Raw genomic sequence first — 17,143 nt, 5'->3', positions numbered from 1 at the left:
CTACAGTCCGCTCAGTTAAGTGTGGGTTATTTCAAAACTGACGTTTCCGCACTTGACCGATTACAGCATTCTGTTTAGTTAAAGATTTAAGGCAAATTAAATATTATAATAATATTAATAAGTGATAGCGATTTTTTGGCTTAGAGGAAATACAGTTGTCTGAGCAATATAGTTTTTACAGAAAGGGAGGCACCTTATTAAGGCTAAACATTATTAAATACCCACGAGGCACATGTGACTTTATATCACATTTGCATTATTTTTAAAAATAAATGTTTCCTTCCTGTTAAAAATAAATATATTTCCAATCTGATATGTAATGGGGAGGAAAAAAGTAGCACGAGTTCAGCTGATGGTGGATTCGAACCGAGTTGATGATCAGTCACGTCAAAAGATGTTGCTGTGCGCTTTACATGGTATGCTACTCAGACTGTATTGCTGATTAGCTCTTTACTCATGTTGTCTTCGTCAATCAGGCACCGATGGGCGTAAATCGTGAGCAACTTATTCCAACTTGGTGCGCTATTTGCAAATAGTTTAAATAGAATCTCCGAAATTGACTTTTTTTTCTCCCCCCTCGCAAGGGCCCCAAGTGCGTACGGGCCCCTGTGACCATAAGGCCCATTGGTTAATCCGGCCCTGCGTAGCAACCTACAAACCACTGCAACAACTCTGCCCTCCAAACTCCTGACCCGCGGGAAAATTGTCAAGTGTTGACCCCGGTAATAAAAAAGTTGGGGACCACTGGTCTACAGAACAGACCACTGTTATACAATGACTTGCCTAATTACCCAAACTTAACCAAAGCATTAACCTAACAATAGTAGCTACTAACTATAAATATATACTGTAAATACTTAAACTACACACATAACCTGAGACAAACCATACAAGTGCTTTTACATAAGACAGAACAATATTGTGCAAGATAGTGTGCAAAAGAGGCGTTTTAAGGTCGAAAAAAACAAGCAGTGCATTCACAATAACATTGCTTTCCTTATTGAGTACATAAGATGAAGTTTAAGTAAACTGTTCGTGGCATATGGAGAGAAGAGTGTTTCTACAGGTGGTTTGTCAAGCCCACTTACTTGTGAGCCACTCTCAAGAAATGCACAATGTTTTTGTTCTAGAGATATGGAGTGATTGTAAGAGTGTCTAGTGCAAATGTGCAAAACTATTGTCGGTTGAAGTGTCTGAGAGATGAAACAGTGTTTCTACAGGTGGTTTGTCAAGCCCACTCACCTGTATGAGGCACACTCAGAACTGCACTACTCATGATAGCTATTCTAATAATTGTAAGAATAATGCATACAATTTAAATCATGTTGTTGCGGCGTGAGCTAGAAACAAAAATTTGAAGCATTGACAGGCGCGTGTTGGTATGCCGCCATATTGGATTTATTTGAAAAGAGATTCAAAAATGGCAAACTGCGACCCATGGCTTGTGTTCTGCAATCAAGGGCAATGAATGAAAGTGAAAGGGTAGAGGTGAAAAAAGCATTGCTTACTACTATTTTTTAAATCAAGTTCTTAATGGCTCTAAACAAAATAATTAGAGTAAGACATGAACAGTTTTGGCTTTGACGACATTTCTTCATTAAAGGTTCAGGACACTTTTTTTTTTGTATTAACAGATTTGTGTGTGTTGAGCATCAGTTAAGACAATGTTAGCACCTGTCAGCTTTAATTGTGGGGAAAACTGGATAATTTGGAGCTTTTGTCAGCTAATTTCAGCTTCCGGGTTTAAAATGATTTTTAGGGCGGGATCAAAATCGGCGACGTAGCGCAGAACTGCAAGTGCAATGATGACGCGTCGGTTTCTCATTATTATTCATTGCGGAGTTTTCTTATCCTATGAGAAGAGCCGGCTTCTTAATTATTCATGAGACCTGCCGGACCTGCCAGAGTCAAGCCCGAACTGAGAGACACGGAAACCACGGCACAGTATTAGCCGTTCATGAAGGCTCATATGCGTTTGTTTCCATGATCCACGGGGTTTGTTGCATGTTTTCCCCCGCGATCTTGTCAGGGTCGATCATACAGCAAAGCTGTGTGTGTGCTGCAAGCATTTTTGTCGGGAGAGAAGCACGAGAATTAGAGAATGGCGGACGCTGTCTTTTATCAGGAGTTCGTTCACATTCAGACACATCGCCGTGCTGCTGTGTTTGCCTAAATCCTCCAGATTACCAGCAGGGCTAATGGTTAAAATAGGCAGGTCAGGAGACCTGCTGCACTGAGTCTGCTGGATACGGGGATTGAGGGAGAAGTCCTCATTTATAGTGTTTACATGAACACACATCCTTCTAATGATATAAATTGTTGTTGTCTGTATATGAAATTACAAATAACAAATGTAGCAGGGCATTAAATCACTGTTCATTTCTTTGCATTTTAACTTTGTAAACTATAAACTCATGCGTCTCCTCTTTGTGTCTCATTTTGTGAGTTAACTGACAACAACAGTTGTTCACTCCCCTTTTCCCCTGCTGGCCACGCCCACTCCTGCCCGATGCTCGCGGAGCTCCACGCCCATTAATCAAGCATCTTTTGAAAAAATCTGAAGTAGACTTTAACTGAAAGAGGGGGGTGTCATGGCCCTTTAAAAAGTTATAAACAAACTAAAAAAAGAAGACTTCTTGGAATGAGAACTGTTTGTCCTTCTGCAGTGTATGTTGTTCCTCCCTTAGGCAGATGCTACAGATCTTAATGCAATGAAACATTCAGACATAAAAACAGCTTCTTTGCTCAGGCCATATCCAACTTATATAGTAAGTGCATCAGTTAATATCTGTTTTCTTAAGCCCATAAACAATCCACAGAATCAGTATTGTGTCTACAGTTTCTGTAACCTTAATTTCTAAATACATTAATCTAAATATGTATATGTTTTTATTAATCATCTGTGTTAAAACAGTTAACAATGCACATAAGCCATCTAGATGTATACTTGTATATATACTTAATATTTTTTCTTCTGGAGAAAGTATTATTGGTTTTATTTCGGCTAGAATAAAAGCAGTTTTTAATTACTTTTAAACCATTTTACATATTTAAATATCAATATTATTAGCCCTCTTAAGCAATATTTGTTTTGGATTGTCTTCAGATCAATTCACTGTTATACAACAACTAACCTAAATACCGCAACCTGCCTAATTAAGCTAGTTAGGACTTTAAGGGCCCTATCATTCACCCGGCGCAGTGTGGCGTAAGGCACGGCGCAGTAGTCTTTTGCTAGTTTCAGCTTGGCGCAAGAGTCGTTTTGAGGCGTTGCGCTAGGCTGTTTAAATAGCAAATGCATCAGCGCTCATATGTGCGCCCATAGGCGTTTTGGTTTAAAAAGAAAGGCGTTCTGAGGCGCACTGCTGGCGCGTTGCTATTTTGAGGAACTAAAATAGATTTTTCATTAGACTAAAACTAACCCGGTCTAAACTCCAGCGCAGAGTTGCGCCTCGCTTACACACTGCTTAATACACACAAGAGAGCAATAGGCAAATATCTTTACATATGAAAAAATTTAAATATTAAGGATATATATAGGATATAATAAGAATAGATATAGGATATAAATATAAAGGATTAAAATATTACAAAACATATTATTTTCTAGCCTACATAAATATGAAAAACCACTGCTTTTATGTCTTCTTCATCTCGGGAGGCTTTTTCAGTTCATTCATAACAATTTACTTTTGTATAATGTTATTATTATTAGCAGTATTATTTATTATATCCATATTTATATTTGTTTTATTAAAAACAAGCTTAGATTTGCCCACCTGTCAGGTTTTAGACCATATGGGGCACAGCATGTGTTTTAGGATATAACTCAGGTTTTTGACTTCGTTATTATTGTTCATTTATTCGTTTGCTGGAAATTAGAACTGAATTTAGAAATAGTTTTGAAACGAATATTTGCGCTTAACAAACAAAAGTATTTATTTATAGGCTCATTGATGTCTGTGCATAAAGGTTTCCCTATCCAAGAGCGAATGTGAAAGTAGTTCCATTATCTCTCATTCTCACGCAGTAGATGCTCTGTTTAACAGTTTTCTGTTAAAACACTGTTAACTGTTTGCTTGTGAAATGCTCATTTTTTCCACTTAGACTTACTTTACGTCCTGTAAATAGCGAATGCGCTCTTGGCGCGACGCAGCTGGATTTTAAAGGGAATGGGAGATGAGACTCTGATTGGTTTATTCTCAAAACACACCTATAACTCATTAAGAAAAATAAACTCAACCCTTTTAGACCATGCACCACGGCGAAAAGCGGATTTTCCCGTCCTTAAATTGGCAAAAATGCGTTCTGACACGCCCTGAAAGCGTTTGCGCCCTGCATTTTGCGCTCTGCGCATGGACCGTCAAAATAGAGCCCTAAATGTCATTTTATGCTGAATATTAGTGTCTTGAAAAATATTTATTCAAATATTATGTACTGTCAGCATGGTAAAGTTAAAAAAATCAGTTATTAGAAATGAGTTAATAAAACTAATATGTTTAAATACAGTATGCGTAAAAAAATGGATTTCCGGTTAACAGAAATTGGGGTGGAAATAGTGGATGGCTAATTATTCTCACTATAAAACTCTATACAGTAGTCCCTCAATATAACATGGTTTACTTTTTCTGCAACCTCACAGTTTTTTCATGCAATTTCACATGCTTTTTTTTCCTACAGTGCATTGTGCTCTGCATCCTGATTGGCTGTAGACCATTGTCAATCAATCTCCTCCGTGTCGTGTCTCCTGTACTTGAGCAAAAGTACACACATTTAAATGTACTCAAAAAGTACACGTTAACCAACAATTTTACTCAAGTAAATGTAACAAAGTAAATGTAATTCAATACTACACACCTCTGATTACAAATAATATATAAATACATTTATAAATTATACATTATACAAGACTTCTAGTGCTGTGAGGTAAAATCTAGAATTGTGTATGGAGAGCATTGTCAATGCACATTGAATGTCATGAAATCTATATAAAAAATGTAACAAAATCTAAATGTAAAGGTTTTATATATCTATATATAGATTTTATAAAGAATTCATTAGATTGAATTTAAAATACTGTAGTTATTTTTTTAATTTGTCATGACAACTGAGAACTTGAAAATTGAAATGATAGTAAAATCTCAATTTTGATCAGATAAATCGATCAGATTTCTTTCTCCAAATCATGCAGTGCTATTTCTTGCTCTGCTAAACACCATTTGGGAAGTATTTGAAAAATTTTAAAGAAAAATTTACAGGGGGGCTAATACTTTTGACATCAACTGTTAGCACATCTGACCTTTGGAGTTCGCAAAAAAGAAGTTATTACTATTAGGCGGCTCACTGGCCAGTTTGACTCCATAGACTTACTGCAGATGCTGGGTTCCTTTACTGATGTCGATGTTTAGCTCCCAGTATCGTGGACCTTTCACCTTAATCTAAGTGCAAAATCACAAAAATGCAAGGTCAGACTTGGATAGTCTGCATGAGCTGCAGTTGAAAGTGGTTAAAGTGATTACCCGCTTCAGCAGGTGGAGTTCGGGCAGCATTGTGGGAGCCATCAACTCCACGGTGGTCTCTTCGTACCACTGCGTCTCCTATTAAACACATACCACATGCACGCACAAATAGATTAGAAAGAGAACGCTGTGCATCATGATGTATATGCGTAATACAAGAAAAAAATAACATACAAGAAAAAACATCTCTTTGCGATTGCAGTGAACAGTTGGTTGTCTTGATTTTGCTGGCATCATTTAATTGAAAAGTGGAGTCCTGTGGAAGTGGCAGGAGAGCCGTGGTCGGACACACGGTCAACCTTCAGCAGTCCTCAACTGTTTTAATCGGGATGGCGGGATGTGGAGCAACATGCTAATAATGCAGTTTACAACAACTAAGTATTGTAATACGCTGTTAAGGTAAATGAGAGGAAAATTTCCGATTGGATTTACGAAACATTGTTAATGGATGTTTATTTAGACTGTTATGACGTGTTCAATGGTCATCAGTATTTTAAATACTTGAAAGTTTTAAATATTAATTCTATTTTAGGGAGGTATATTTATATGTGTGTATTATGTCATCTTTATGTCAAATGACAACAACAAATCACCGCTTGTGCAAGATGTTTCTAATGCAGTGTTTATGGGGCCGGGACAGTAAATTTAACATTATTCTCTCTTCTGGCTGCCGTTATCAGTCTCACACTATTTTTTTTCCTTTTTCAGAAAGTCTTGATACCACCATCGTGGAGTTTATCTTTTATTCTTTCAGCAAATAGGACTGTAAAAATATGATTTGTTGTACTCTCCCATTCACTGCGCTCTGAGTTTACCAACTATGGTGACTTCTTCTGCTGAGAAACCAGCAATGTGAAAAGAGTACATAAGACGTTTCTTCTTAACTGACAGTTTCCTCTTATTTTCTAACTTAAGGAAGATAGTAAGGATATTTTGTATTCATAAAAAAAACATCTAATTGTTCTTGTCAGAAATTGCAAAAATAAATAAATAAATAAATAAAAATTCAAAAAAATTTCTTGTTCAAAAATAATCTAAATATCCTTTTTTTTAAAAAATCTTTTGAAAATGTTCGTCAAACATGTAAAAAAAAAAAACTTTTGATGAATGTTTGTTAAAAAGTCCCTGTGTACTTGTAAAAAAAACATTTGATTGTATAATATTTACATATATATTTAAATTATATAAATAAAATGTTTGTCGAAAAAAAGTAATAAAAATGTTGCCTAAAACTCCAAGAAAATTTTAAAGGTTTATGTAAAAAAAAAAATAATAATAAAAACTTCTATTCAAACATTCAGAAAAATTAATAAATTAAAATAAATAAGTGAATAAATAAATAATAATAATAATATATTTTAAAAACTCGCCGCAGTTGTGGTTGAAAAAAATTATGAGATAAAATTTTAACGTAACCCTAAATGACTGTTGTTTTAAATATATTTTCATTTTATCCATATCAGGAAAAAAAAAGATGATTTTAAGAACAAATTTGAGATCTTACTTTTTTTTCCCCAAGAACTGCACCAAAAACATATATAAAAATAAAGCTGACATTAAGTACTATGGCCCAATCCTAAATCTATTTTTGTACCCCTACCCCTTAGACCTTGAAACAGAGTGTGAAGGGGAAGAGCCTCAAAATGTGACCCTAACAAATGGCACAGCACTATAATACCAGCACACATCATCATACGTCATCGCGATCTCTTGCTTTATATGAGATTGATGATCGTGACTGCTGTAGTGATTCCAGTTGCATATTTCTTTGGTATTTATCTTCAGGAAATTACTTAAGGCATATATTATGTTATCATAATGATCAGGCACGTGCACAGACAGGGCTCAACCTGAGCAGTGCACATGCCCTTTTTTCTCTTGGCTAAAAAGTGTCCCTTAAAAATGAATTGTAACTGAAAGCACTACTGGCTGAAACTGTATGCGAGTGTCAGGTTTTCACAGAAAACATGAGGCCTTGCAGCACATGCAGCAAATACCTTGTAGGTGACATCCAGCAGAGCGTAGCAGGGTTTGAGAGAGTCCACATCCACAGGCACCAGCAGACGTGGTTCTGCCGCAAGGACAGCCAGATGACGCAACGCCTGGAGGTGATACCTGGAAAGAAGAACACATGAAACATGTGCTCATAACCTCATGAAACTCAATTCTGAAAAAAATTAATTGAATGTGAGAATGTTTGAAAGGTTTTAAGCTTTTTTTGTATTAGTAAAGATAAAATAAAGGCCTCGCAGAACAGGGTTACCAGCAGAGTTATTATAGTTAAACTAAATATTTCTTATTACTTTAACGCAGGGGTCACCAATCTCGGTCCTGGAGTCCCTGCAGCTTTTAGCTCCAACTTGCCTCAACACACCTGCCAGGGTGTTTTAAGTATACCTAGTAAGATCTTGATTAGCTTGTTCAGGTGTGTTTGATTAGGGTTGGAGCTAAAATCTGCAGGACACCGGCCCTCCAGGACCGAGATTTGTGGTACACTTTCTCTTGTTTGGCACCCTTTCGAAAGAGGCTGAAAAAGTGGTACGGTACAGTTTGGTTCGGTAAGCTGTTGGTACCTACCACTCAGTGGAAACGGGCCACTATTATAGAAACATAGTGCCTGTCAATTAATTCGAGGGGGCGCACTCCTACAAAGTCACTGAGATTTAGATCCTATTTTAATGTCAAGAAATCTTAAAAAAACAGACTTATTGCATTTCTATCACTCCAATATGACAGTGGACACCCTATACATGCAGACAGTTCTGTCCAAACAGCTTTAAAAGTTGATTTTCATCATAGGTGCCCTTTAAATTATAGACCTCTTTCATGGCTGCTGCATGGAGGGCGCCATAGCGACCAGCGTCTTCCGGTAGAATGCTAAAAACTTCCGTTTACAGCGTGTACAACTGGTAATTTGCGCTCCGAAAATGGGTTTCAATAACGTTTTTAATGGATAACAGAGTGTTTTTGTGACACACAACTTGGAAATGGTGTCTGTTAAAGCCGTTATAATCTGTCACATGTGGTTCAAGCGCGTCAGAAACACGAGAAAAACGTTCTCCTAGTTCACGTGTCTGCCGTCAGAAATACTGTGTGAGTGCGTTCCCAGCCTGTCAGCTGTTAGCTCAGCGGCTCTTTAACACACACACACACGCAAACACACACACAGAGAGAGAGAGAGAGAGAGAAAGAGAGAGAGAGAGAGAGAGAGAGAGAGAGCAAACCAGAGTACTGGCATGAAACTTAACAGGTATGAAAGTCGTGCAATTTACAAAAATGAGCAATAAAAGTCTGTTATTGATCCTCTGCTGCTGATTTGCTGTTCATTTTAATCGCGAGCCGTTTGAGTTTTATTTTGTGTGTTGTTTTTACCACGGTTTGTGTTTTTCTGTCATTTCGAAATGACGCTAGCCTTTATTTTCACTTTGTCACAGTTATTAAATCAGTGTGTCAGTGGCACAGTACAGGCTACGTGTGTGTGTCAAACATTTTGGTGAACTACATGTGTTTGGGCTGGTTATATATTTGAAATAAAGAGAAAATATTGACTTTAGCGATGACGAAGCTTCATTTAAACTGCAGAAGATGCCGTCTGACAACGAGGGGTAAATGCTTCACAGCAGCTGTTTTCCATCCTATTAGATCACATTTCTTTAAATGGTCAGTCCAGGAGATGCTGCTGATGGACAACAGTATTAGTTCAAAGAGGATAAAAGCAGGTAAAATAGAGTAAAAATATCGTTTCAAAGCTGTCCAAATGTGACTGTTTGTACGCATCAGCTGCCGACCGGAAGTTCTTAACATTCTCCCTGCGCATACACGCAAAGCATAATGGGTAATTTTGCGTTCCAAGAAAAAGGTCTATAATAAATAGTCGCATCTAATCAGTCAAATCACAAACAAAAAGATGCCTCAGTAGAAACCTTCAGAATACAGATATGAATTAATCGGTGAGGTTTGGTGTATGTGAGGGCTTCTGAAGTGGAGATTTATGGCTCAGTGAAGAATAGACTGATTTCACGCGGCCGCCATTTTCAAAAGCGAAATCGAGGCTGCGGTGGGAAGAAACCCGGAAGTATCATTGGGAGTTAAATAGGAATGTTGTGTAACTGGCTATATAGCTTATCAGCGAAGAGAAAGTGACACAATTTTATCATTTCTCCACCTTCCAGGTGACCCAGAGGTCCGTTCTGAATGAATGGTGAATATAATAAGGGATATCAGAGCTCACTTTGAGCTAAGTTAAGGGAAATGGCACTAGTTAGCTAATGTAATGCTAGATGCTTTTTATCAAACTCGAGTTAATAAACTGATTCTTTCATTATATTAGACTTGTCACGATACTGAATTAAAAGAAAAAAACATAAATATCCCGCAAACAATAAGACACTGTTGATGGCTTTCTTAAAACAGCGCTGATTTGCCATTGTGGTCACGTGTTCAACAGAAATTATTGTGATTGGCCGAGAAGGTCATCAGTTCACCGCTGTTTACCGAGCACACACACAACACAGACAGCGATCTGCTTGATGACTCGACTGATCTTGACGGCTGCTTCGCGCTTCAGTCTCCGTGTATCGGTGTTTGCACTGGGTGAAGAGCGGTAAGCTGAGTGCAAACCAAACGCAGATACATGGATACTGAAGCACGAAGCCGTGAAGATCAGTCGAGTCATTCGCGCTCAGCAGCGCTTCCATGTTAGCGGGAAATAGCCAGGTTTAAAACTTCAGTACCGGGACAACACTATTACAGACAACACGAGGATGTGCTTCAGAGGACTCCAGTGTTTTATCAGGGCCTACTCACACTATGCCATCCGTACCGTGCCCAGGCCTGTTTCCCGGATCGTTTGAGAAGTGTGAGTGCGCTGAATCGCGCTCAAGCACGGTTCGCGGTACACTTGGGCTTTGGCGCGGTACGCTTGTGTGTGAGTGCAAAACGCGCCAAAGCCTGAAACTGAAAGCGAGACGTGACTTTTAAGGGACTGTTTCATATGGATTTATTAATCATTCTTACTGTTCAGTGAACGCAAACTGCCGTAGTTTATTAAAGACGCAAACCCCTCACTGCACGCCAGCTGCGCGCCTTCAGCAGACCTTCTCATTCCTGCAGCACGAGAGCTTTATGATTGTTTATGAGCGCCAAAAGTGGCAGATCTGTTCGCCGAAATATCTGACTGCGTGTCTCCGCATCCCTAAGGACTGTTTGGCGAAATATTTGACTGCATGTCACTGCATAACAAACAACTGAAACGATATAACTAGAGAAATCTCCACTGTGCTACTGAGTGAGAGCGTATGGCAAGCCGTTTTAGCATTTAAACCTTGTTCTGACTATCCATAAATATATTTAGAGATATCTCTAATTATATTTTGACTAGTCATAATTATAATTCGACTAGTCAGAATGACAATTAGAGATATCTGCAATTACAATTGTACTAGTACGAAATCAGATTGGAGATATCTGCAAATATATTATGACTAGTCATATTCCTCCATTGACTTCCATTGAAAAATATTTGCAGATATCTCTAAATGAGTTTTGACTCATCAAAAATCCAATTCAAGATATCTACAACTGTAATTCGACTATTAGTAAATTAATTAGAGATATCTTCAAATATATTTGTAAATATCTCTAAATATGATGAATTAAAGACATCTCCAAATGTATTATGACTAGTAAAAACTCAGAGATATCTCTAATTACAATTGTGACTAGTCAAAACTCATTTAGAGATATCTGCAAATATTTTTCAATGGAAGTCAATGGAGGAATATGACTAGTCATAATATATTTGCAGATATCTCCAATCTGATTTCGTACTAGTACAATTGTAATTGCAGATATCTCTAATTGTTATTCTAACTAGTCGAATTATAATTATGACTAGTCAAAATATAATTAGAGATATCTCTAAATATATTTATGGAGTCAGAACAAAGATTTAAATGCTAAAAAGGCTTGCCATAGAGAGCGCTTCTGAACAGCGCAGCAGCGATGGCGTAAGCGTGCCGAGGCCCGATATGGTGTGAGCGCGGGCCGTCGGGGGAGACGGGAGGGGGGACAAGCGTGCTTTGGCCCGGTTCGAGGCAACTGTACCTAGTGTGAGTACGGCCTCACTCACCGGGTTACACAGGCTGAAGCAGGAAAGCGTCCTCACGGTGTTTAACTAGTGCCATGAACTGAAGCCCAGGAGGACACTTGAGCTCATCACTAAGATTGTGATCTTGTTTAATGCTAAATTGCTTTTAATTGTTTAAAATAAACTTACTGAATAATATTAAAGTGATGGTTACATCATTTCTGCATTTTAAAATCTCGGCAACAGCTGGAGGTTTACAGTACACAGCATGTTACTGCAATGTTTACAGTGCTGGTCCTATACTTCTGGGTTTCTTCCCACCGCAGCCTCGCTTTGATTCTTTAAAATGGCGGCCGCGTGAAATAAGCGTATAGAAACTCATTTTGGGAAAACAACCTTTAAAAACATGCATTATAGTTGACATCGACAAACACAAATTGATCAAGTGTAACAAAATAAGGTATTGAAAGTGTATTATGGATGTTTTTTTTTTTTTAGACGGATAAAACAATCAATAAAAAGCCAAAATTTAAAAACTGTCAGGTGCAAAGCTTTCGGAAAAAGCCATCTCATCTTTATTAACAAGGTGCAAAAAGTCATATAATATTTATAAAACCAAGTAGCTGCAATGCAATATAATGCACATACATTTACACATTTTGTGTGTGACTCAAGTGTGTAAACACTTTTTTTAGGCCTAGTGTAAACCATTATGACACACAAAGTCTCATTCAGAGTACAAGCGAAAGTGGCTTTCCCTTAGAAGTGAAGACAATAGAGCTGTATTCGCTCGTTGTGACGTGTGTGTGACTGTAGGTCTACCTGTTGTCTGTGCTGTGAGCTGGAAAATGAGGATAAAGTGCACAGAGCAGCGCGGCGATGGCCGAGTTGGAGGTGCTGAGGGTGTATCTGTGGAAATAACACAAAAAGATGTCAGAAAATGAGACTTTATTCTCATTGAGTGAGGAAAATATAAATCAGCAAACAATGCATGCAAAATGACGACGGAAAATCAGCGCAAAGCAAACAATGGACGCACATGCTGAATATTCAATTGCTTCCGCGGGCCATAATTCAGTGTGCGTACGACACACGCAATTGTGTAGCGAGGGGGCAAATTGGTCATCCATTGTTCACAGGTACTATTTGTGCTCTTTCAAAGGCCTCACTTAAAAATAATGGGCGAGTTGAGGAGTGCACTCGGACAGGTTCTGACAGGACGAGAGGCTCTTACAGTGCTTGTTATTGACCTGGTTAGAGGTCAGATTATTTCTCTTTAAAAACGCTCGAGAGTCTGTGTATCAGCCCACCACAACACCAGCAGCTCAGTGCTACACATTCACATGTCTCTCTACATTTATTATATGCCATTTATTTGACATCTGAAGCAGAACAAAGGGTGTTGTTTAAAATACAAATAAAAAACACAACGTCTTGTGTGTGCAAAAGTGTTTACTGTGTGCTTAATTCAAGATTTGAAAGGAAATATCCCTGTACAGTTGAAGTCAGAGTTATTAGCTGAGTTGTGAACGTTTACCAGTTCTTCTACTTCTGCAAAAATAAATATTAGTTGTTTATTATTTATCATTTTAATATTTTAACTAGTTTACATTTTTATACAACAGTTCAGTCTGGTTCTCGAATCTGATTGGCTGCTTGCAGTGCCATATTAAGACAATATAAAGACAATAATATTAATAATATTAATAGTAAAAATAATTGGCCAACTAATCAATAAAAAAGCTCTGTTTTTTATAGTTTATTTATGTAATTATAATAATAAATAGATAACACTAAATATATAATAATAGATAATTAATAAAAGATAATAATAATAGTAATAACTAAAAAAATAATATAAAGCCATCAAAATATCCATTAGTTGCAGTCCAACGATATTGTCTGTTATTTTATCTTTCGCTAATCAAAGTATGGGCGATGCAGTGGCGCAGTAGGTAGTGCTGTCGCCTCACAGCAAGAAGGTTGCTGGGTCGCTGGTTCGATCCTCGGGTCAGTCAGCGTTTCTGTGCGGAGTTTGCATGTTCTCCCTGCGTACGCGTGGGTTACCTCCGGGTGCTCCGGTTTCCGCCACAGTCCAAACACATGCAGTACAGGTGATTTGGGTAGGTTAAATTGTCCGTAGTGTATGTGTGTGTGTGTGTGTGGATGTTTCCCGGAGATGGGTTGCGGCTAAAAGGGTTAGGGTTATATATAGGGCTGTGTATAGCGGATAAGTTGCTGGATAAGTTGGCGGTTCATTCCGTTGTTGCGACCCAGAATTAATAAAGGGACTAAGCCAACAAGAAAATGAATGACTGAATGAATAATGAAAGTACATATGAATCAGCTGTTTTGAACGAAACAGTTGAATGAATCATTCAGCAAGCCATTCATTAGGACAGGGACTTGCTGCCGGCTACAGATAATTTTGCATCAAAATTTAAAAAAAAAAACTAAATCATATTGTGAGATAATTTTTTTCAAATGGTGCACACACTTTGCTAAGATTAAAAAAGCTCTAGATATTTTATAGTTAGGTCATGTAACTTTGATAATAAATAAATAGATAACACTAAATATATAATAGATCATTGATAAAAGATAATAATAATAATAATAATATGAAAAATAATTGGCCAACTAATCGATTAAAAAAGCTCTATATTTTTTATAGTTTGTTTAATTAATTATGATAATAAATAACACTAAATATAATAATAAATAATTAATAAAAGATAATAATAGATAATTATTAAAAGATAATAATAATAATAATAATAATAATAATAATAATTGGAAAAATAATCAGCCAACTAATCTATAATCAAAATATCTGTTAGTTGCAGTCCTACAATATTGTCTGTTATTTTATCTTTCGCTAATGAAAGTATAAATGAATCAGCTGTTTTGAATGAATCAATTGAATGAATCATTCAGCAAGCCATTCAATAGAATAGGGACTTGCTGCCAGCTACAGGTGGTTTTGCATCATGATTGAGAAAAAAAACTAAATCATATTGTGAGATCATTTTTGTCAAATGGTGCACACACTTTGCTAAGATTAAAAAAAGCTCTACATTTTTTATAGTTCATGTAATTAGCAAGTAAAAATTTGGGTATTCTCACGCTGTTCAAAACCCATATGATTTTAATTGCATGTTTAATTATAATTATAATGAAGAAGCATAACCACAAATCTGATGTAAATTCTGATCCTCATGCGTGTGACCGAATACAACTTGTGAATGCAGAACCATGAAAGACATGAGGATGAATAGACTTCCTTTAATGCTTTATGAAGGCCAGAATGAAATGTGGGGTCAAAGGATAAAGAAGTGAGTTCATAACCGGAGGAAGTCCTTTGACAAAAGCTATTATAATGTGTAAAGTCAGGGTTCAAAAATACAATAATGCTTTATCTGTGGTTATAAATAGCATGAACTGTAGCATGAACATGTTCTCACGCTTTGCTTGGCTGCATGCCAACTACCTTTGTCCTGAGAAATCATTCATTTCTGTATGTAACAAACCAAAACCTAAACACCAACTTCCAGGTTTACTATCTTGAAATGAATGAGTTTTTTTAAAGAGATGAAACTCTCACAAATATCTGTTAAAAAATAAACAAGATACTTTCTCAGGATATGCATATCCACAGGCTTTCATGAATAAATACACATACATTTAACTGTAAAGTGTTGGATAGTTTGGTTAAAGCTAGGATACTCTAAATCACAGGTGTCAAACTCAGTTATTAAAAGGCCGCAGCTCTGCACAGTTTAGCTTTAACCATAATTAAACACACCTGGTAAAACTAACGGAGTCCTTCAGGCTTGTTTGAAGCCCACAGATAAGTGTGGTGGAGCAGGGATGAAACTAAAATGTGCAGGGTTGCAGCTCTCAAGGAGTTTGCAACCATTGCTCTAAATACTCTGCACTATGGTTCACCTTACAGTCTCCCTAGGATTTTGCAAACGGTTAAGATAAAAAATTTAAAAAAAAGATTTTTGTGCATTTTCACAGCAAAACACAAGGATTGAAGCAAATAATGTGATAGATTTTGAGAAAAGCTATCAAGAATCAAGGTCAAATACCAAAAAAAAAAAAAACAAATACAAAACTTATATATATTAGGGCTGTCAAAATGAATTGTTTCTTCGCGGACAATTGGGAATCGGTTCTGTAAAAATCATAACCAGTTGTTATGTACTGACGTAATTTATCTCATATGCGCTATGTCGCCGTAGCTTACTATGGTGAGGGAGGCAAGCCAAGTACTTACAAGACTCCAACAGTGTATGGAAAGCATCGTTAATGCGCCGTGATGCACAGAGATATCGAATTGAATCGAAGGCATGAGACCAGTGTAGGTTCACACCTCTAATATATATATATATACACACACACACACACACACATTTAAAAAAACTTCCCCGACTGTATAATCATTATTATGCGTCTAATTACTGCGTAAACTAGCAAGTTGCTATTAATTAAATGCATAATAACCATTAACCTTTTCCTGAAGCAATGCAATTGGTGTTTTTAGGTGCAAAGATGCTTAATGCTTGAATGCCTCCTAATTCCGCGCACGTGGTGAACATTTTGTTGTGAAAACTGGTCGCACGACATCAGTTTTATGCACTCCCAAATATATTTTGACATCGCATAGATAAAATTTTGGGCGCATATGCGACCAAAACGGTCGCAATTTTGAGCCCTGTCTCATATTCACAGCTATAAATGTACCGAAACCAGTGTTCCCAAACACCAGACCCGCTGTTGGTTATAGGAGGATTACATTAACGTTATAGCCATTTTGCGAGCTAGTGCGGCGTGTGCCTGACTGGAGTAGTGCTTGGAGGTGGGCAAAAAAGGCAGCATGTTGCCTGTCACGTCATTTTGGGATGCGTTGTTGCACTAAATACATCATATTTTGTACACTTATTCTCTTTTATCTTTTTAGATATTAGTCTGAATCGTTCAGTTTGTAATGCATACCGAAAAGAAAGTGTTGTACCGAACGGTTCAATACGAATATGCGTATCGTAACACCCTTAATAAGAACTGTAAAATGCTGGTAAGTATGGATAAAGATGGACAGCTACAGATTAATGCTTAGTGAAAACTCAAGTTTAATAGAAGTTACTAAATAAATACACAATAATAGCAATAAAATGCAGCTAAGTATGGGTAAAGATGGATAGTTACAAAATAAAATGCATGGTAAAAAAGTTTGAGTTTGGCGTTTGCTACTAAATAAATGCAGAATAAATACAAAATGCTGGTAAAAACAGGTAAAGATGGATCGCATATTGTATAAATGCTTAGTAAAAACATGAAAGTTTGGTAATTGTTACTAAATAAATGCATAATAACTGTAAAATGCTGGTAAGTACGTGTAAAGATGGATTGCATATTGATTAAAAACATAGTGAAAACATGAGAGTTTCATGGTTGTTACTAAATAAATGTAAAGAATGGGCAATGCTACTGATTAAAATCATAATAATGACTATAAAGTGAACTGTGGCAC

The 17,143-nt window shown here is 37.0% G+C and overlaps 1 protein-coding gene across 9 annotated transcripts in view; it reads right to left on the bottom strand.

The window, feature by feature from the left end:
- The window catches only part of anapc1 (anaphase promoting complex subunit 1), a 181,950-nt gene that overhangs the window by 36,452 nt on the left and 128,355 nt on the right, over positions 1-17,143 (bottom strand). For all 9 annotated transcript variants that reach the window (XR_015506403.1, XR_015506406.1, XR_015506404.1 and 6 more), the window contains exons 39-42: positions 12,430-12,516; positions 7,517-7,634; positions 5,520-5,597; positions 5,371-5,438 (exon numbers count right to left, since the gene is read on the bottom strand). Coding sequence is in view for 4 of the 9 variants with exons in the window: in XM_087279784.1 (XP_087135910.1) it covers positions 5,371-5,438; positions 5,520-5,597; positions 7,517-7,634; positions 12,430-12,516 (351 nt within the window). In the remaining 5 variants the exon portion in view is untranslated. The remainder of the gene's footprint in view (positions 1-5,370; positions 5,439-5,519; positions 5,598-7,516; positions 7,635-12,429; positions 12,517-17,143) is intronic.

This window comes from Danio rerio, chromosome 13, assembly GCF_052040795.2.
Source record: "Danio rerio strain M-AB ecotype USA chromosome 13, GRCz13ab, whole genome shotgun sequence".
Classification (NCBI taxonomy): Eukaryota; Metazoa; Chordata; class Actinopteri; order Cypriniformes; family Danionidae; genus Danio; species Danio rerio.
Note: the sequence above shows the minus strand (reverse complement) of the source record. Positions and strands in the feature narration are given on the sequence as shown.